This window comes from Triticum aestivum, chromosome 2D, assembly GCF_018294505.1.
Source record: "Triticum aestivum cultivar Chinese Spring chromosome 2D, IWGSC CS RefSeq v2.1, whole genome shotgun sequence".
Classification (NCBI taxonomy): Eukaryota; Viridiplantae; Streptophyta; class Magnoliopsida; order Poales; family Poaceae; genus Triticum; species Triticum aestivum.
In genome coordinates, this window is record NC_057799.1 from 16,556,166 (window position 1) to 16,578,000 (window position 21,835).

The 21,835-nt window shown below is 46.4% G+C and overlaps 1 protein-coding gene across 1 annotated transcript; it reads left to right on the forward strand.

The window, feature by feature from the left end:
- The first annotated feature begins 233 nt into the window (after positions 1-233).
- On the forward strand, positions 234-6,217 carry LOC123048327 (indole-2-monooxygenase). Its single transcript, XM_044471455.1, has 3 exons — positions 234-832; positions 4,733-5,161; positions 5,264-6,217. The coding sequence occupies exons 1-3, from the start codon at positions 278-280 to the stop codon at positions 5,891-5,893; spliced, it is 1,614 nt and encodes a 537-aa protein (XP_044327390.1). The 5' UTR covers positions 234-277; the 3' UTR covers positions 5,894-6,217.
- The last annotated feature ends 15,618 nt before the right edge of the window (positions 6,218-21,835 follow it).

The following is a 21,835-nucleotide window of genomic DNA, read 5'->3' on the forward strand; positions in this document are numbered from 1 at the left end:
GCAGGTGGATGCGTCGTCCCACGCCAGACGCGCGTATGTAGAAGGCGGCCGGCGCGTGGCTCGGCCGGTCGGCGGGCAGGGGACGTTTACCAAAAATCCAGTCTCTTCCTTCAAAGGGTATGTACGTATGTGCGTGTCACCACTTGGAGTTTTCTGCATAAACATGGACTAGAAGTGATGTGTTGCTCTCGCTGCAATCTCCAGCCTTGTAGCTATAAAGTCAGCTGAGCTGCCGTGTAGAAGAAACAGTCAGTGAAACAATCAATCAGCATCTGTGATGGTTCATCCGTTGCATGGCCTCCATGAGCTGCTGCTCCTGCTGCAAGCGAGGTCTCCACATGCTGCTCTAGGACTGGTCTTTGTCCTGCTCGTCTGCCCTCTTCTCGTCCTCCTGGTCGTGCGCCGCCTCGCGACACCGTCGACGGCCGCGGCCACCGCGAGAGCCAGAGAAGAGCTACTGGGCAGGCTGCCCTCTCCTCCCAGTAGGCTCCCCATCATCGGCCACCTGCACCTCGTCGGTTCCCTCCCGCACATCTCCCTCCGCGACCTCGCCGCCAAGCATGGCCGCGACGGCCTCATGCTCCTCCGCCTGGGCGCCGTCCCGACGCTCGTCGTCTCGTCGCCGAGCGCCGCGGAGGCCGTGCTGCGCACGCACGACCACGTCTTCGCGTCCCGGCCCTACTCCGCCGTCACCGAAATCCTCTTCTACGGCCCCACGGACGCCGCCTTCTCCCCCTACGGCGAGCACTGGCGGCAGGTCAAGAAGATCGCCACCACGCACCTTCTCACCAACAAGAAGGTCCGCTCCTACCGCCATGTCCGCGAGCACGAGGTAGGTAACTATGCATCAATTTCTTCTGCATGTTTGCTATCTTTTCAGTTGCCTGAATTATTTAGTAGCTAGATGTAACATTATTCATTATTTAGCTACTTCCTCCGTTCACAATCATAAAAGGTTCTAACTTTTTCTAAATTGGATGTATGTAGACATGATTTACTGTGTATGATCATTAATTTCAGTCTGTATGTAGTCTATATTAAAAGGACGAGGATTTGGTGAACATGAGTGCGCATGCACCTTTTATGAATAGTAAATTCAAAAAATACTAGAAAAAATCAAAAAAAATCTAAACTTATTTTTGTAATATACATAGTCAACCAGTATACTTGCATATGAAATTTCACGAAGAAATCACATCCGTCGTAATCTGGGCGAAAATGATAAAATCGAAGCTATACTAAAAAACACCGTTTAATGAATAGTATGGTCGCATTTGTATTTTCTTTACTAAGAATACCATGGGTGTCAATACATCATGAAACTTCACATGTGAGTAGAATGATCGACTAAGTTTCATACCGCAAAATCTCAGATTTTTTTTATTTTTTCTAGTATTTTTTATAAATTTACTATTCACGTGGGTGCGTGCGCACCCATGTTCACCTTTGTATTTTCAATATTAAAATATCCAAACATCTTATATATTTACATCAGTTAATTTAGTCTAATTCAAAGATAATATTATTTTAATCACTATACACTTTTAAAATCATTAAAAAAATATCTATTTCAAAATTGAATTTCACTCACTTTAAAAAACTATTTTCACTCAGTTCATGAAATGGATTTCATTTTTTCAGAAAATGGTTTCAATTACTATTTCAAATGATCGACTTCAAATTTTTCAATTTTTTTAGTTATTTCATAAAACATATTTAAATTATTACAAACAATTGATTTCAATTATTATTTCAGAAGGCATGTTTCAGTGATTTCGAAACCCCATTTCAATATTTCAAAAAATGATCTTAGTTATTTCATAAAATCTATTTGAAGTATTCCAAATGATTGATTTCACTTATTATTCGAAATGGCTAGTTTCAGTTATTTCAGAACTCCATTTCGATATTTCAAAAGAGTGATTTCAATTTCTTCAAAATACTTACTTAAATAGTTAAAAAATACCAATGATTTCAAAATGCCCATGTCAATTGTTTCAAATGATCAATTTCAATGAAATTGATGTTAATTCCAAAAAAAATCCGTTTTTTCAATTTCAGATTTGACAAAATAGGAAAAGTGATTATTTCAACTTGCTTGTTTCATAAAAAATACATCTATTTCAATTCCATATTTTTTTAAATAATCAGTTTCACTCTTTTAAAATAATCAATTCCACATTTTTCAAATAATCAGTTTCACAAAGCTGCATTACAATTTCAATGACAGAAATACAAAAATCTTTCCATCAACTATTACTCAAGTGAAATCTGAATAAACACAAAATAGGCATTTCAGTTACATAAATCCACCATCATATTACTTTCTGTGACACTATTTCACTCTCTGTAACACTATTTCATAAATTAGTTTCACACGTTGTAGAAAACTGATTTCATATATTTCCCAACAGTTACATTCATATATCACACATATTTTCAGAACAGTTCAACTATTTCAATTACATTGCAGAACTAATTTTCCATTACAAAATAATCGACAAATCCTAATCATACAAATCAAATAACAAATACTACCTCTGTAAACTAATATAAAACATGTTAGATCACTACTTCGGTTCATCATCCACTAAGTTCCAAATCATATACTAAGCTCCAGATTAACTCAAAACACTGTTACCCGGGAGGACAAATCACATGAAAAGGTGGGTTCCCCGGCGCCCCCTTCGGCATCCATGGTGATGCCCATGCTTCAGATGTGGCTGGTGGGGAGAGGAGACCTAAAAGGATGGCGATGGTTGAGGAGATGTGGTCGATCGGAGACTGGAGCAGATGTGGTGGAAAATGACCAAATCCGGTTAGCCAAGGCGAGGATCCAACAGATCTGGAACCAGGACACCCGAAAGAGCTTCGTGTTGTGCCGCTGGTCGCTGCTGGCCTCCACGGGTGTCTAGGTGTCACCGCACATCCGCTCGTCTCTGGTCATTATGGGTCCTTGCGCTCGCGACATAGCTACCGCCGTCGGTAGAGCCGGATTTAGCGTCGGCCGGGAACCCGCCACCAACCGCCGGTTTTGGATCGAGAGGTGAAGCACTAGTGGATCAAGTGAATATTGTGTAGAGAGAGGTAGTGGGTACTATATTTAGGATAAGTATTGGTTTTTTGTTTTTCCCAGGAAGGGATGGTATTGGTTTTGTATAGCTAAAAACGAGGAATAATAGCTGGCAAATACACAAATTTTGAAATAGTTGCAAACGGCGGATTTTTTGAGCACTACGTGCCGGCGCTGCTAGAAAGAGGTTTGCGCACATGGACATGATCACTCGTGTGTGTGTGAAAGAGAGGGGATTTTTGTTTATTGTTCATCTCGAACATTATTGTTTCGTTTAATTCTTATTGATGCTACAAACTTAACGTTAATAGTAATAACTCCTGCAAAGTATGGACAAGTGTAATTTCGAAAGTTCTGTGCAATTTAATAACACAAAATTTATGGTTCTTTTTCACATCACAAACACCTGTTTTTTTGTAACTCTACTCATATTATACTTTTTCATATAGAACCATTTTACCATTTTTTGGCTAATCTTTACAATTTTTTGTATATTAGGTTTGCTATCCATTTGTCATCTTGTTTCTTAAAAAAATGTATACTTTGGGAGTAAAGCTACCTCCTAATTCTTTTTCTTGCATAACTGAATTATGGCCCCCTACCGAAAAAATAATAATCCATCTATTTTCAGTCTTTCCTTCTAGGGTTTTGTTTATGTATTTATGTTTTTTTACTAGTTATTTAAAAAAAAGGGAATTCATGGGAATGTGTTCCTAATTATTAATTGGCCGTTGGTTTACATGATCAACTACATCAAAACGGTGTCTAAGCGATGTAATAAAACATGGAATCTTTGATCTTTTCCTTCAAGGTTGGTATTATTCTTTTATGCATAGAGTATATTTGTCCACCTTACATATTCATTTCAAAATGATGGTTTGCTAAGTCTTAGGCAACTCATGTTCTCTATCTCAGTTGGTTTCTTCTCCAATTAGAATATTTTGATTTTTTTTTGCATATTCTAACGATGGGTTCCAACCTGTGACACTGATTAATGAAGTATTTGAGAGCTTTGAAGCATCTTTTAGAGGAGAGAGAGTAAGAGTCTCAGTCTAAGTGATGTGACGCATGAGTCATCTCATTTATACAACATCAATTTCTACTTTAATTATATTAATTAGAGTTTGGCTAATTTGTACTTGTTATTGCATATTATGGTATACTGCAAACTCTTTGTAATATGTGTGAAAATCTTGAATTTTGGCTTTTTTTTTCTTCCAAAGTATTGCAGTCTTATTATTCTTGTTTCGTGTTATACCAAAGTGATACTACTCGATGTACTAAATCTACCAAAATAATCTTTTTTGTTGCTTTTCCTTTTAGGTAATTGTGTTGATTGTTCATATCATAGTTATAGTGCCTATTATTTTGCATTGAGCATGCTAGCATTTTGAGCCCAAAAGAGTGGAAGTAGGCTCGCCAATTGGACAAATCATTGCTCATAGTCTTGTTATGGCCAAGGGACACCATATTTAGAAAATTGATAGTTCTTAAAAAGCAAATTAATCCAAAGGCTAGTAAAAAAGTGATTGAAATCTCCAAAAAATAGGCAACTTAAATATAGACGACTTACTTGATTGCTAGATATATTGTAGCATTGATAGATGCATGTTGTCCACATCATGGATTGTGCCAAAATTAATCCTTTTCAATTCACAGGTGAGATTGGTTGTGGCCAAGATCCGCGATGCGGCCTCCAAATGCATCGTCATCGACCTGACTGACCTTCTCAATGCCTTCACCAACGACATTGTGTGCGAAGCTGTGTCCGGCAGGCTTTTCAGGGAACGAGGCCATAAAAAACTCTTTCGAGAGCTCGTCGAGGCCAACTCATTGCTCCTGGGCGGATTCAACCTAGAGGACTACTTCCCCATGTTGGTGAAGATGGACATCATCAAGAGGATTGTTTGCGCCAAGGCCCAGAAGGTGAACAAGATGTGGGACAACCTGCTCAATAATATCATCGATGAGCATGCAAGAAAGTCGGTGCCAGAACACAACAACGAGGATAGTGACTTCACCGATGTGTTGCTTTCTATCCAACAAGAGTACAAACTCACGAGAGACCATATTAAGGCTCAGTTAGAGGTAAGTACGTCCTCACAAACAAAAACAAAACAATCGCACATCCACACATATAGCTTATATGTTGTTGATTTGATTCTTACATATGGATCCGTATGTATGTAGATCCTGTTCGAAGCTGGCACAGATACATCATTCATAGTGTTGGAATATGCGATGGTCCAGCTCATGCGAAAACCCCACCTCATGAACAAGCTACAAGCTGAGGTGAGGAGCACTATAACCAAGGGGAAAGAAATAGTTGCCGAAGACGATCTCGATAGTTTGGCCTACCTAAAGGCAGTCATTAAAGAGACCCTCCGGCTCCATATGCCTGGGCCACTCCTCATACCCCACCTCTCCATGGCCGACTGCAACATAAAGGGCTACACGATACCATCAGGAATACGTGTCATCATCAACAGTTGGGCTCTTGCAAGGGACCCTAGTAGTTGGGAGCATGCGGATGAGTTCATGCCTGAGCGGTTTATGGAATGTGGTAGCGCCGCAACTATGGACTATAAGGGAAATGACTTCCAATACTTGCCCTTTGGGGCTGGGCGAAGGATTTGCCCAGGCATGAACTATGCGACTGCGAGCATTGAAATCATGCTAGCGAATCTCATGTACAACTTCAACTGGAAGCTACCAGTAGAGTTGATGGACGAAGGTGGCATCAGTATGACTGAATTATTTGGGATGACGGTGCATCGAAAAGAGAAGCTCCTCCTAGTCCCCGTAGTGCCACAAGATTGATTCATCGGTCCACTGTATTGTGTGTGCGCATCAGAATGTGTACCTACCATAATAGTATCGTGAATGTAGCCTTTGTACTTCTTATTAAGCACCGGTGTAATGAATAACTGTTTGATGGGATTTCGTATGAAATAATACAAGTTAATATCTGTGCATGGTATAAACAAATAAAGGGAGGAAAGAAAAGCCATGCATGTTTACACATACGTGAGAGGTAAGTCCTTGCTAAGTGTCTTTATATACCTGCACATACTAGTTTTCTTTTTGCATGAACTTGTTTCGCTCGTATCCATCCATGCACTCACGTAGATATATGTATCTAACTGCTGTAAAAAAAGGATATATATGTATCCAACTTGTACATCCGCATGGGAAACCGGAACGTACGGGTACCCCAATACTGGCATAAAGAAGTGATGTGCGAACCGACTTTGCTAGACGTACGGAGTTTCCAATGCAAAAAAAAAAGACGTACGGAGTTTTACGGGGGATTTACAGGTTGCTTAACATTGATTGGCCGTTGATTGATTAAGACGCATGGAAAATCCGGGGAGGGGGGGGGGGGGGGCAATTAGAAGAGCCCGCAATCCTCAACCTGAAACCTGTACAATGTGCCTGTACATGTAGCATTTTTGTGTGCGAACTCTTCCCATTTTCTTTCTCCCCGTCTTATTTTGCATGTAGGCTTTTTTTTAACACAGTACAGACGCAAGCGCTCATATACACGCACATACACTTACCCCTATGAACGTACACACGCACATCATATCCCTATGAGCACCTCCGAAAGACTATACCATAGTTCCTCTAACCATCCAACCACAAGTTGGTTCGCAGGCCTTGTAGGACGGTGTGCATCAATACCATGTACAACCCGGTTTGACTCGTGGCCGGTACGCACGACAAGCTATGTCCCCGTCAAGCGTGCACGTCAAGAAGGAGAAGAAGAGATGCAATAACCAGTTAAGAGATCACGCATTCAACCTGAGAAGAGGCCCACCTGCAGCCATGCAACTAGATGAAAACGTTGTCATGCATCCATATCTCCTCCAGTAAAATCGGGAGGGGCCAGTTGATGATACACTTACGGACAACTTTTACGGAAAGCTGGCTACATGCTGATGTGGCAGAAGAAGAGAGTGATGTGAGCCGCAGTTCACGCAAAGTTAAAAGTTCAGCGCCAATAAACTGGCTCCCCCTCCACGCGTAGATGTTTTCCGTTGGCAGGCCGTCCGTAAGTGTAGCATCGTTGCGATCACGACGCATCGCGCCGCTCCCTACCTCCTCTGACTATATATGCGCATGCATCAGATCACATTGATTGAGGAGGTACGGAGAAACACCAGAAGCCAGCGAGAGAGATGAGCACCCGATCGACGGCCCGCGAGACGCAAGCAGCTCTCCCGAGAGCTCTCTCACTCGCCGGCCGGACGAAGGACACGGGCATTCACGCCGGCGTACACAGAGAGGAGGAGTGCGCGCAGGGGACCTCGGCGGCAGCAACATGAACGCACAACTCACGTTCCCGGAAGGTACTACTTTGATCTAACTTACATCTTCCTTTCTTGCTTCCTCATATACAACATGCATACACACACGGGCACCACGCAAACGATGCTGAACGTTCGAAGAGGACGTTGTCATGATCGGGCTCCCGCCAAGGATGGAGCCACCGGCACCGTGGAGGACGATGACATGCAGGTTGACGCACCAAGGTCTCCGTCACCAGTCGCGTCCACTTCATCACCGCGGCACTGTAGAAGACAACGACATGAAGCCCGCCATGACGCAGCCCACGTCGACGTTGTCAAGCCGTCTACGGCACTAAGGTCGCTCGCGTCTACTTCATCATGATGATGCCGCAGGAGACGACTACATGGAGCACGCCATGACGCCGCTCACCGTTGATGTCGTCGAGCCGTCCAATTCATCACGATGGTGTCACGGAAGACGATGACATGGAGCAAGCCATGATACCCCCCACCGTTGATGTCGTGAATGTTAGAGTTGTGTCGAATATAGTGTCCAAGCTAGGTTACAGTTGGACTATGAGTAGTATTGTGTTTAGATAGGATATGGAGTTGTTAGAATAAATTCGAGAGGTACGCGAACGATCCACCGAGGAACAAGCAATCATAGACAATGACGACACCGAGATTTGTTAACGAGGTTCGGCGAACTCGCCTACTCCCCGGGGCAATGACTACGGGCGCTCCTCTCCGAGATACCGCAACACCGGCCACCCGGGCGCCGGCACAAGCCGCCAGCACCCCCTTGCGAGCCTGTCGCTATCTAGTCGTCATGGGTTACAACGTGGGGTGCCTCCTCATATATAAGAGGCCAAGGGTACAACGTGTCCGACTCCGACACTACAAGTATCCTACCCACACTACAACACCAAGTCCAAGCGTAACCCAACTAGTACAAAATATTCGACACAAACACAACAAACTCCACCTTGGCGAATATTCTCCACCACCTTGAATTTGTCCATGCGTCAAACTTCCATGTACTCCGGACTTGTGTTGTCTTCTTCGTAGCTTACCGAGAGCTACTCGACGAGTCTGCCCCAGACCCGCCGCCGCCGTGAGACCCCGCTGCTACTCCTGCAACTCCAGTCTCCGTGACTCCACCTGCAATAGTGCTCCCTTGCAACTTGTAAAGATGCGAAGCCGTCCTCGCTCCAATCATCACGGTCACCTCATCTTCCATGATTCTCATGGTCTTCCTATCCCGATCACAACGGAATACCATACCACCATCATGAAGAACACCAAGCGAAATTAGATTCCTCCTTAGCCCTGGCACATGCCTGACTCCCCGAAGCATCCGCTCAACTCCGTCAAACATCTTGATTTTGATGTCACCTACTCCAGCAACACGATAACCTGTGTCATCGCCCACATAGGCTAAACCAAACTCACCAGACTTGTACGAAGAGAACCACTCCCTGTTGGGTGTCGCATGAAAAGAGCAAGCTGAATCCAACATCCACGCTTCACCTTTGGTTGACCGTCTGTCTGATACTATGAGGACATCACTACTGTTGTCTGAGTCATCACCATGAGTTGCCTTATTAGCACATGCCCCACCATTGAGTTCTGGACAGTCCTTTCTCATATGTCCCCACTGCTTACACTTGTGACACTGTATATTCTTTTTCTTTTTCTTGTTCTTCCCAGCCTCATATCCCTTCCGCCACTGCTCACCCTTGACTAGCAAACCTTCACCATGAGAGACTTCCACCGCGTTCTTCTTTCTCATATCATAAGATAGCAATGCCGCAGTAATATCCTCATTCTTGACGGTCTCCTTGCCGTGCGTCAAAGTAGTGATCAAATGGTCATAGGATGATGGCAACGAACAAAGAAGCAGAATTGCCCTATCCTCGTCGTCAACCGTCGCACCCAAGCGTGCTAGGTCCGTCACGACTTGATTAAAGGCGTTCATATACTCCACAAGATCTGACCCCTCCTGCATCCTCATCCCATACAACTTTTGCTTCAGATACACCTTGGTCGTCGCAGTCTTGGACATAAACTGACTTTCCAGCTTCTCCCAGATCTTCTTCGGCGAATTCTCATCCATCACATGATAAATAACCTGGTCCGACAGACACAACCGTATAGTCCCGGCTGCTTTCAACTGTAACTCCTCCCAGTCATCCGCCTCCATCTTAGCTGGCTTGGCTTCCTGCAACAACGCCTTCAAGCATCCCTGTTGTGCCAACAAATCTTTCACCCTTGTCTGCCATAACCCAAAGCTTCCAGTTCCGTTGAACTTCTCCACCTCAAACCTGGTACCCGATGGCGCCATGGTTCTTTGTACGGCTGACCTTGTGAAATATAACTGAGCAGTCTTCCCGTGATCCCCAAGTACAACAACAGAACCTCTGTCTACTACTAGGAATCTAGCTAGTTGGTCTTCACGTGAAGTGCTCCTGTCTTGGCCCAACTTTCCGGATGCTAGCTAACTTGCTTTGCCTAAGCCCTTGCTTTCCAATGGATGCAACAACCAACGATGGCTTTTTCTTCCGCTGAATATCGATCTGTAGCTTGCCTCGTCTCGTTATCCAAGGACCTGCCCTGCCGCTGCTTTTATTACCGAGCTGCGCATCTAGCAGTCCGCCTCGGAGACGATTCCCTTCGGGACTCGGTCCCTTTTTTTCTCAAAACAAATCCGGTCTGATCCCGCCACGCGCTGCACCGCTATTTCGCTCCAGCCGCTCGCACACTTCGGAGTCCCTGTGCCGCACGCCCGCGCCCGACTCAGTCGGGTCGCCCAGCCCAGCTGGCCTCACGCGCATCTAAGCCTTGGATTTCCATCGCTGCATGGCTGCACGCGCGTCGGGTCCCAGCCGCTCCTGCTGCCTCTGCGTGATGCTTTCCGATCTCATCGAGATCCCATCGAATAAGTCGCACCGCGGTATACGCAACGAGCTCAACAATGGCCTTCCTCTGGATCAATGCACCTCTTTGTAACCTTGCTCATGATACCACTTGTTAGGATAAATCCGAGGTACGCGAACGATCCACCGAGGAACAAGCAATCATAGACAATGACGACACCGAGATTTGTTAACGAGGTTCGGCGAACTCGCCTACTCCCCGGGGCAATGACTACGGGCGCTCCTCCCCGAGATACCGCAACACCGGTCACCCGGGCGCCAGCACAAGCCGCCAGCACCCCCTTGCGAGCCTGTCGCTATCTAGTCGTCATGGGTTACAACGTGGGGTGCCTCCTCATATATAAGAGGCCAAGGGTACAACGTGTCCGACTCCGACACTACAAGTATCCTACCCACACTACAACGCCAAGTCCAAGCGTAACCCAACTAGTACGAAATATTCGACACAAACACAAGAGGACTCTTGTCCTAATAGCGGTGTCATGGGGAGGAGCGCCCATAGTCAGGCCCCGGGGATGTAGCCATATCAGTGAACCTCGTTAAAAAATCTCGGTGTCGTTCTTGTGTGATTGCTTGATCCTCGATAGATTGGTGGAGCGCCTCGGATTTTTTCTAACAAGTGGTATCAGAGCTAGGTTGCTTGCAGGATGCGGATCGTTGATTTAGAGTTAGATTGAAGTCTGAGATGCAGCTGGTTATCGGCGTGGTTCTCAATGTTATCCGAAAAAGGCAATCAGAAGAGTTACATAACAATCTCGGCGAGTTGCAGCGATCAACAAAAGGAGGATGGCTAACACGCGCGCGCGTCGCAACGCTCGGTTTCGGACCAGGTAGGCTTTCCTCTTAAGTATGTGCGTAACGAGTTGAATTTCCTTTTTAACTAACCAGAGTGGCAGAGATTGAGGACACGCCGGCCCCCCACCCCCGTTGAAATCAGGGGGGCGAGAGAGATTAGGGAAAGTGGTGGGCCTGTGCTTGCATTTGTGGCTAAATTCACGGAGCAGAGAGAACGTGCTGGACCAGGGTGCTTGCATGCAACTGAGAAAGAAAATTTTGGTGGGTCCAGGCGCTCACGGGATTGCTACCATTCCTTGCATGCATCCTCACGCTGGGCATAAAGCTAGGACCGACTAATAATGACCCTGGTAGTTTAGAAATGAAAAATGGAAGGAGATACGCCGCTGTCTGTCGCGCGTCGCAACGCGCGAGCGCGAAGGAGTGATTTCGCACAAAAGTCTAGTATGCGCGTGGCAACTGCGTGCGTGCGCACGCGAGATGTGCGGGGATCGATCGGATGGATCGATCCGGCGAGCATCAGAGAGCGCGGGTGGCTTGGAGGATGGCCTTGTGCAGGACGGCGGCGCGAGATGTTGGGATCGCTGGCATCTGCTGGCTGGGAGGCTGGCCTTGTGCAGGCCAAGGCCCACGGAGCGTACAAAGCCAGGCAACGAGGCCCAGACGGGGCTAGCGTTGTTGCAGGTGCGTGTAGTCGAACCGGATTTGTTTGAGACAAAAAAGGGAAGGACCGAGTCCTCATGTGACACAGAAAGGCAGGAGACAGATCAATTTGGCGATGGGAAAAATCCATCACGTTGGCATCCATCGGATTTAGCAGGAGACATTGATAAGGCAACAGACAACATTGGAGGTTGAGCTAGAGTTACTACACGTAAAGATCAAAAGTGTTTTGGTTGAATTGCTACTAGTATTGGGAGATGACCACATTAGGTTTGCTTATGTACTTTGGCATCGTGGAAAGAAGCTCGGTTATTTTTCACAAGGTCAGATGTACGAAGAATCATGACGCCATCGGACATCAGGTTTGAGGTGGAGAAGTTCAACGGAACTGGACACCTTGGGTTATGGCAGACAAGTGTGAAAGATTTGTTCGCACAACAGAGATGCTTGAAGGTGTCGCGGAAAGTCAACTCGGCTAAGATGGAATAATCATGTGATGGATGGTTATTCATGGAAGACGATTTGGGAGACTCGAGTGTGTCGTGCAGCAGGAGAAGATTTGGTTGGGTCGGACTAGACAGTCTGACGAATCGACGCAAGTCGGTTAGTACAGAAGACGGTGTTGGATCGGCGACGACGACATAGGAGCGTGATGCTAATGGTGATCGACTTCTGGGTGTGGAAACACGTGACGCAGGTCTGATGGCTTGTGTGGCTTCGACAAGACTATGGCGCCGGGTTGATTCAAGGTGGTGTACACATGGAGCTTGAAGTCGATGGGGGCGCGAGGGTGGACTGATCATATACCATGGAGTCATGTTGGAGGTGGAGCTGGAGTCTGAAAAGTCTGGAACACTTCACCCGGTGCTGATTGAGGGGCTACGGCGTAATAGCTCAGAGAGTCGAAGCCTATTCAGCGGGAAAAAGCGAGTGGCACGTAGTTCGGACTGGAGCCCAATGGTCTGATGGAAGTGTGAAACTCGTCATCGGTAGGTGATGATCGGTGGTACTGTGCAGTGGGGGTTGAGTGGTGTGTGTTTGTGACCCTTGAGACTCGATCGGGACAACGGAGGCTCGACGCGGTAATAGCGGCGAGGTGTGCGGTACGCACGGGACATGGAGACGGGCCAGGGCTCTGGTGGTCATAAATGTGGTGAGACAACTGCGAATTTGATTTGTGATGACTACAAGCAATGGTGAAATTTCTTCAAGTTTCAGACATGCGGTCAAGAAAGGAGCGGTGATGTTGAGTTCAGGTAACTCTTATGTGTGACACCCAATATGTGAGTTGTTCACTTTCACGCAGGTCAGTGATCGGTGTGTGATGGAGTTAAATGGACACTCTGGAAGTTGGGAGCACAAACTAGAGTAACAAGGAACTTAATTTTGCTCGAGTGTTGACTGTGGTCAAGAAAAGGAGGGACTACAAGTTGCAGGTGGAGTCACATGGAGTCTTGTAGTAGCAGCGGTGCTCAAGGGATGAGCTCAAGTACAATGTACATGAAAATTTGACGCATGGACAAATTCAAGGTGGTGAAGAATATTCGTCAAGGTGGAGTTTGTTAGAGTTGTGTCGAATATAGTGTACAAACTAGGTTACAGTTGGACTATGAGTAGTATTGTGTTTAGATAGGATATGGAGTCGTGTCCTAATAGGACACTTGTATCCTGGGCCTCTCATATATAGCGGGCGTAGACACACGATGTAACCTATGCCAACATCATAGCACAGGAATGCAGGGGAAGCCTGTGGCATGTGCCGGCGTCCAGGGCGATCGGATACGGTATTGTAGCGGTGTCATGGGGAGGAGCGTCCATAGTCAGGCCCCGGGAATGTAGCCATATCGGTGAACCTCGTTAACAAATCTCGGTGTCGTGCTTGTGTGATTGCTTGGTCCTCGGTAGATCGACGGAGCGCCTCGGATTCTTGTTAGAATTGTGTCGAATATTATTGTACAAGGTAGGTTACAATTGGACTTGGTTTTGGACTGTGTAGACAGGGTAGGAGTTGTGTCCTAATAGGATACCTGTATCCTAGGCCCCTCATATATATCGGGGGTAGACACACAATGTAACATATGCCAACATAATAGCACAAGCACGCGGGGGAGCCGGCGGCGTGTGTCGGCGCCCGGGCGGCCGGGGTGCGGTATTGTGATGGTGTCATGGGGAGGAGCGCCCGTAGTCAGGCTCCGCGGATGTAGCCATTTCGTTGAACCTCGTTAACAAATCTCGGTGTCGTGCTCGTGTGATTGCTTGGTCCTTGATAGATTGACGATTGCTTAGTCCAATGTACATGGAGGTTCGACGCATGAATGAATTCAAGGTGGTGAAGAATATTCGTCAAGGTGGAGTTTGTTAGAATTGTGTCGAATATTATTGTACAAGGTAGGTTACAGTTGGACTTGGTTTTGGACTGTGTGTAGCCAGGGTAGGAGTTGTGTCCTAATAGGACACCTGTATCTTAGGCCCCTCATATATATCGGGGGTAGACACACAATGTAACCTATGCCAACATAATAGCACAGGCACGCGGGGGCCGGCGGTGCGGTATTGTGACGGTGTCATGGGGAGGAGCGCCCTTAGTCAGGCCCCGTAGATGTAGCATACCGTTAAACCTCGTTAACAAATCTTGGTATCATGCTCGTGTGATTGCTTGGTCCTTGATAGATTGACGGTGCGTCTCGGAATGATTCTAACAATTCTAACAGTCAAGCTGGCACCATATGGAGGATGGCGATACGGAGGTCGACATCACGCAACCCGTTCTCTACTTTGTCGCTCGAAGAGATGCCATTCGATATGGAGACCCGGAGTTCACCGTCATGCCCTTGGCCCACTTCATCGAGCTGGTGACATAGAGGACGAAGCCGTGGAGCCCGCCTGGATGCAGCCTGCGTCGGTAACGACAACGACATGGAGCTCAACATCGTGCAGCCCGTCGTCTACCTCGTCAGACCTGAGGGATGCCGTTCAAGAAGGCACCATGAAGGACAACGATACGGAGCACAATATCACGCAGCCCATCCTCTACTTCGTCGCGCCAGAGAGATGTCGCTCAAGACGGAGACCCGGAGTTCGCTGTCTTGCCCTTCACTCACTTCATCGAGTCGGTGACATAGAGGACAAAGCCGCGGAACCCGCTTGGATGCTGCCTGCTGACGACTTCGTCAAGCCGCCATGGACGACGATGACACGGAGCTCTTCACCACACCACTAGCGTCCACTTTGTCACACCGGACAGATGCCTCTGAAGACGGCAGGGCGGGGCTTGCGACCATGCCCGTCGTCCACTTCATCACGTCGGCCGCTGCCGAAGACCAGGGGCTGATCTAGAGGGTGGACAGGGTGGGCCGTGGCCCACCCTGGAATTTTAGATCAGCCCATATACTATAGGAGACATAGAGTGGTAAAGAAAAGTAAAAAGCCCATCAGTAGCTAATACCAGTTCAGCACTGCACTGTGGCCCAATACACTTATTAGGCCGACACTCACCACTTGTTCCATTGTTTTAAAAAAAAAGAAAAACTCACCACTTGTTCCATTGATTGGTTCCTTCAGACTCGTTACCCAAACTAGCCCAATACAAGCAGCTTGCTCCCTGTTGCTGATTGTCATGTACAATTACCATCGTTGATTTTGCTACTGCACCGTTGTCACATTGACGCCACCATTGCTACATGAAAACTGGTTTTTGTTTCACTTTCCACACAGGAATATTTCTGCAAGTAAAGGATATTGATGTGATGCCTTTTTCCTAACCATGACAGATTATTTGATTCTGTAGGAAATTTCCTTCATTTTTTATATTTCTTTAAGCTATTCGAGTTATCGTCACTATGATGCAAAAAAAAGTTCTTGCTAATTAGACCTTTTAGATATGACATGGAACAACTTCTGTTTTTGTTTATTTTGAACACCCAAGTTTGAAATCCTAAATCCGCCGGTGACATATCATATTTGTGGTCATTTTTTTTCAACGTGGACCACCTTGTTTTGAAACCCTAGATCCGCCACTGCCGAAGACGACAATACGAAGCTGTCCGCCATCCACTTGTTCGCCGCCATTCACTATGGGCGTGTTTGGTAACATTGCCGATCGAGCCTGGCCCGGTGAGCCTGGCTCTATTCAGCCGGTTTGAGGGGATGCAGGCCAAAAAACCCCAGATGCACATAGTTTGGTTGCCTGCATGCCCCTAGTTGCATGAGACAACCATTTTCGACCCGGCGTTTGGTTGCCCGCATCGCATTAGGCGCACATATGACATGGTGTTTGGTTGCAACCTGCATAAGGTGTTGTTACCACTTCTAACTAGTGGTGAGCTTACCACACAGAATCTGAACATGTAGCGCCATCTACTTAAACAAATGACAGTTCAGCCTAACTACTATCAAATGACAGTTCAAATTATTAAGAGCCGTAGGCTAAATAGGGGATAGTTCATCGGTGTTGCTGCTACCAGATCTACCTCTTCCTCTTCCTCTTCTGCTTCTGCTCCTGCTGCTTCTTGTTCTTCTTCCATCTTCTTCAAATCCTGCATTGACCTCTGTTAAGCCACATCGCCTCTGCCCACTCCAACCTTTTGTTCTTCCTAGCATCATTGTCAAATGCCTCGAGACCATGGCCGGAGCTAACAACATCGTCAGGCTCGACATCTTCCTCCTCAGGCACGTGTTCATCAAAGCCCCACTGGAGGATCCAGTTGTGCAGAATGCAACAAGCAAGAACTAGCTTAACCTGAGTGGTGTATGGGTGGAATGGCTTCTGACCCAGGATCTTAAACCTATTCTTCAGAGCTCCAAATGCCCTCTCAACAGTTACTCTAAGGCTGGAGTGTCTGAGATTAAACAGCTCCTATGCAGTCCTAAGATAGTTCCTACCAGAGAACTCGTTGAGATGGTACCTGGTTTTCCTGAAGGGTGAAAGAATACCCGGCCGACATGCATATTCAGCATCTCCAAGGTAGAACTTGCCGTCAGGGATGTTGATCCCATCAGGTCGACTCATGCTGTTAGTGAGAATGTTAGCATCATGCGCTGACCCCTCCCAGCCAGCCATCACATATGTGAACTTCAGATCAAAGTCAACAGCAGCAAGCACATTCTGGCTTCTGTAGTGCTTCCTCCCCCTGTATGCTGCTGACTATGACCTAGGAACTCTCGCAGTGACATGAGTACCATCTATTGCCCCAATGCAATCCTGAAAATGGCATCACAAGCCTATGTTAGTGCTCAACTTGAATAATACAAGCATGTCAAGCCATGAAAAGTGTATATTGTCAATGCTCACCTTGAAATATGGATACCATCTTGGGCTTCCGCGAATCTTGGGTGGAGTCTGGCCAGATGGTCTCCTGATCATCTCTCCTCTAAGCTCCCCAATAGCAAAAAACACCTGCTTGAAGTACCTAGAGATGGTCTCCATTGATCTCCTGAACGTGTTGTGAATGACCCTAAACCTCTGGTTATGGCCAACAACATGGAGGAACATGGCCACTTACTCTTCGACACTAGTGTTGATGCTACCTTGTAACAGCCCCCTGCTCCTGAAGGTCTCGACATGCCTGGCAAATGGTGCTCTTTTCATTCTAAGCATCCACAGAGCCTCGACGTCATTGCAGTTGTAGATGTAGTTCAGATTTTGGATCCTCTCCTGTTCCTGGGGAAACAATGGACCATAACGGATCAAAGGTCTCCCAGCACGACGAACAGCTCTCTGGTGCATGAACATGACCCATGCCTGAATCACACTAATCAGTGCTGCTGCCTGGATTATCAGCCTCATCCGTGCGTCCGTAACCTAGTCGACATCGACGGTTCGTTCAGTGGGAAATCGATCCTACACCTAGCTTAACGGCCTAACCACTTAGCTAACAAGGGGGGTGCTGATTACCGGCATCGGACGAGGACGGCATAGGGGGAGCCATGGCACAGACTAGGTCGACCAGACGGTGGCCAACAGCAAGGGCAGCACCAGATCCGCCGCAAACGCCGCCGCCGCCGCCTATAGCTCAGATCTAAAATCGCAGCCGCCGCCGGTGGTGAGACAGTGGGGAAGAAAGGGGGCAGTGGCTATGGGTGAGCGAGTGAAAGGGGAGTGAGGTTAGATTTGGCGCCGGGACGGCGCGCCAGATTTTCATCTCCCGCCATCCCCCCTCGCCCTCGCTTCGCTCCCGCCCGTGCGACCTCACGCCGCACTCAGCCTGGCTCGCGAGAAACTGCCGATCCAAGTGTTTCCAGCGAGCCAGGCTCTGGGCTACTTTGAGAAGCGTGCGATGCATGTCCAACAGGAAAACCGGGCAACCAAACAGACCTCTCCCTTCCTGCGCGGGCCTGATTGGGCTCGATGCGGGCAACCAAACACGCCCTATGGAAAACAGAGATGCGCAGGAGCTGCCAACCAATCCAACTTCCGCAGGACTGTCAATGGAGCGTAACATCATCAACACCCCCGCTGGTCAAGCTCCGGTTGCCGCTGCCGTAGCAAACAAGACGAGGAGGACACAGAGGGCCGCTCCCCTGCGCAAAGTCTTTTTGAGCGTTTTCCGTATGTGCCAGCAATGATCTCGCCATTGAATAGCTGTTTTAAGATTCGGTCCACGAAGAACAATGGTTGATCTTTTCGTTGTACAAAATGAATACTAAAGTAAATACAGCTATTGGCCCACATTTTTTGTCGCTACATCGCAGGCATGGATGTGACAATTCACTCTCTATCTCTTCTCTCACACACGTATGCATATGTCTTGTCTTCCCCCGGGAAACAAATCCATGAACTTTTCCGATGAAAAACATTTATATCTTTTAAAATATAAGTTCATTTGTGAAATAGTTTATATGTTTAAACTCCTGGCACCAAAACCTTTACAAGTAAACCAACTATGGATATATTTCCAACACATTTAAATTTCAACATTTCATGTCTCGTATGTGAAACAAACCTACTTCACTTGAAAATTGTGATTTTTGTGAAACCAGGCAAAGGAAGTTAAATATCAGTTCGGATAATGAAAAAAATGAAACTGAAATGTCAATTTTATGAAACTTATTATTTGGAAATGTGTAACATTTTATTTTCAAAAGAGTGAAATATGTTATTTAAAAAATGAGAAACTGAATAGACGTGTTTTTTTATGAAACAAGCCAGTGAATAATAAAATGTAGCTTCTGAATTGTGAAATATAAACCACAAAATGTTAAATCATAATGTATAAATGTGAACTGATTATTTCAAAAGAGTAAAATATGTTTTTATTATGTAATTAAAATGGATGTGATTTTTGTGAAACATGAGAGTGAAATGTAAAAATGTAGGTTCTGAATTGTGAAATACTAACCGTAAAATGTGAATTATAATGTATAAATATGAAACGGATTATTTCAAAAGAGTGAAATGTGTTTTTTCCAAAAATATGTAATTGAAATATATGTGATTTTCGTGAACCAAGCCAGTGTGAAGTGAAATGCAGGTTCTGAATTATGAAAGAGTAACTATATAAAGTGAAATTCTATTATATCGTTTGTGAAACTGATTATCTAAACACGTATAATAGTTTACTTCAAAAGAGTGAAATATGTTATTTGAAAAATGTGCAATTTAAATAGGTGTTTTTTGTGAAGCGAGCTAGTGAAAAGTGAAATGTAGGTTCTGAATTGTGTAATAGTCACTATGCAAAGTGAAATTGTAATATATCGTTATGAAACTGATTATTGGCGAGGCCCCCGTGCAACAAGACCATCCCGATCGTCAAAAAAGAAAGAAAGAACCAGGCACGACAACTTGCTCCTGATGTGCAAGTGTGTGCGTACAAGGCCCAGTCTGCGTGCCCGCGTGAAGATCGACAGTCGGCTAACTCATCAATGGAGGTCGCCGCCTGCAGCGACGAGCGCCTAGGTTTACGCCACACTTGGAGGACGTCGCCCCACATGGGCGCCCGCATCCCGCTCGAGAAGGATGATGTCCCGCCATGGTGCCACCCATGTCACGCTCATCGGAGACTGGAGTCGAGAAAGGTGACGCCACCCAAAGACAAGGCGCGATGGCTAGGCGAGGCAACGCGACTTCAACAACAACAACAACGCACCTCGGCGAACTTGTGAAACGATGCCTTGACTATGCTGACTGCCGTGGACTCAGCGTCTGGCCAGAACGAGGCGTCGACTTCGCCGACTATGCTGATGTGAGCTGCGTTTTGGCTTTCGGTTTGTGATTTTTCTCGGTCCTAACCGAGATGGCCGAAATTCGGCCATTTTAAAAAATTTGGCCAAACCTCAGACGAAATTGTGAAATCAAAATTTGAAATTTGACCAAAAATTAACCAAATTTCGAGCCAAAAAATGAAATCAAGTGGAACAAAAGTTAACTATCAGCATAACCCTTAGGAGTACAAAATATAGTGTTTGGCAGATTAGTACTGGGGATTAAAAACAGCATCAAAAAACCCTCACGGATTAGTTCAAGACCTGACAGTCCACACAAACATCTTGCAAGAAAAGTCAATGCAGAGATCGCCATGGAGCAGCATGACACAAGGCCTCACAACCTCGATCTTCCTGTGAGAGGCCACATGCCGCAGAGTTAAGAAGGGGGGGGGGGGGGGGGGGGGGGGGGCTTGTTAACGGCATCAGCCGCATCCGGCAGAGGTCCACGAGCCGGGGAGGCGCGCCTGCTGCTGTGCCCTGTGCGCAGCGCCGCGGCGGCGCACAGAGGAGGAGTAGGCTGAAATAAGATTCTTTAGGATTTGGGTGTACCAGTTGAGCGTTTTAACTGAGGCAAACCATACTGGGAACCATCCAGAACTTGGGCTGGGCCATAAAATTCAAATTGGGCCAAAAATATTTGACCGATAAAGACATTTACGGGGCCAGGCCGAGATGGCCGAATTTCGGCTGAAATCTGATTTTCTCGGCCGGAAATCAAAACACAGGATGAGCAATGCGACGGTCTTACACCGATGCTGGTCTCCACTGACAATTACACCCGGCATACCTCGACGGAGCCACTGGTCGTTGAGAAGTCCGAGCCGAGCATGAATCATGCTACCCTAACAACGACTACTCCAACGGCGTCAAGACCGACAAGTCGCAATGCCGAGGGCGGGTGTGGCCACCGCAAAGGCCACGCTACTTTGCGGAGCATGTACCAGCGAGGACCACCATCATCATGCATGGAGAACGTGACGGGTTAAGTGAATTTTGCTAAATCTAACATTAGAATCTCGTTATCACTTTCACCCGGAGAGCCCCTTATTACTGATGATCGTCTGTTGCACGTGAAGACCCTAAAGATACTCTCCGCTGATAACCCGAGAACTTGTGTTCATCGCTTTTGCAATTCCCTTTCATCGATAAACTCCTATGGATAACCACGTATACCTGCCATTCATACAATGTTTTCCAGATGATCTTGTTATTACAAGATACCCCGAAATTCTCTCTGTCGTTCCGAGAATCCTTTGAGCTTACTACCTTGCTGTTCATTGTCACCTGAATACCCCTACGGATAATCCTCGCACTTACCGAGTATCCGCTCATCCCCAGTGGATTCAAGTATATCACAAAAGTGTTCAGAATACCATTCGATCTTCCGAAAATCCTCAGGGACCTATTGCTCTTGAAATTCTTGCTTACTAGCATTATGATTAATCCCATAAGTCTCGAAATCTTATAGGCATCCCTTGTCATTATCTTTTTGAGTCGATTGATTCAATATGTTGCGAATGCTCGCAATCCTCAATCAGATCCTAGAATTCATCCTTCCGGCTCAGACATCATTTTTTACATGAGCTGGATCTCGACCTATCAAATTGCCATCGATTGTACCCCTAAGCCTACTCAACTTATCCATCCTTGATCAGAGCGTTGCTTCTGACCCCCTGATTTGGAAATCATAATTCTTTTGCATTTGAACTTGAGTTAGTCAGTTGTTTCTATAATCAGATCTCCTTGCATTCTTCTTCCTCTAGTTGAGTACCGATGCTCACATCAGATCCCTTGTGGACCATCGGTTCCTTTGTTGGATTTTATCCGACAGTGTCCTTCATATTGAATAACCTTGTGAGCCTTTCCATGGGTAT

Excerpts from the sequence above, each read along its gene's own strand:
- LOC123048327 (XM_044471455.1), top strand. The coding sequence starts at position 278 with ATGGTTCATCCGTTGCATGGCCTCCATGAGCTGCTGCTCCTGCTGCAA. Across the intron at positions 833-4,732 it reads GCCATGTCCGCGAGCACGAG|GTGAGATTGGTTGTGGCCAA; the intron begins GTAGGTAACTAT and ends TTCAATTCACAG. Across the intron at positions 5,162-5,263 it reads ATATTAAGGCTCAGTTAGAG|ATCCTGTTCGAAGCTGGCAC; the intron begins GTAAGTACGTCC and ends GTATGTATGTAG.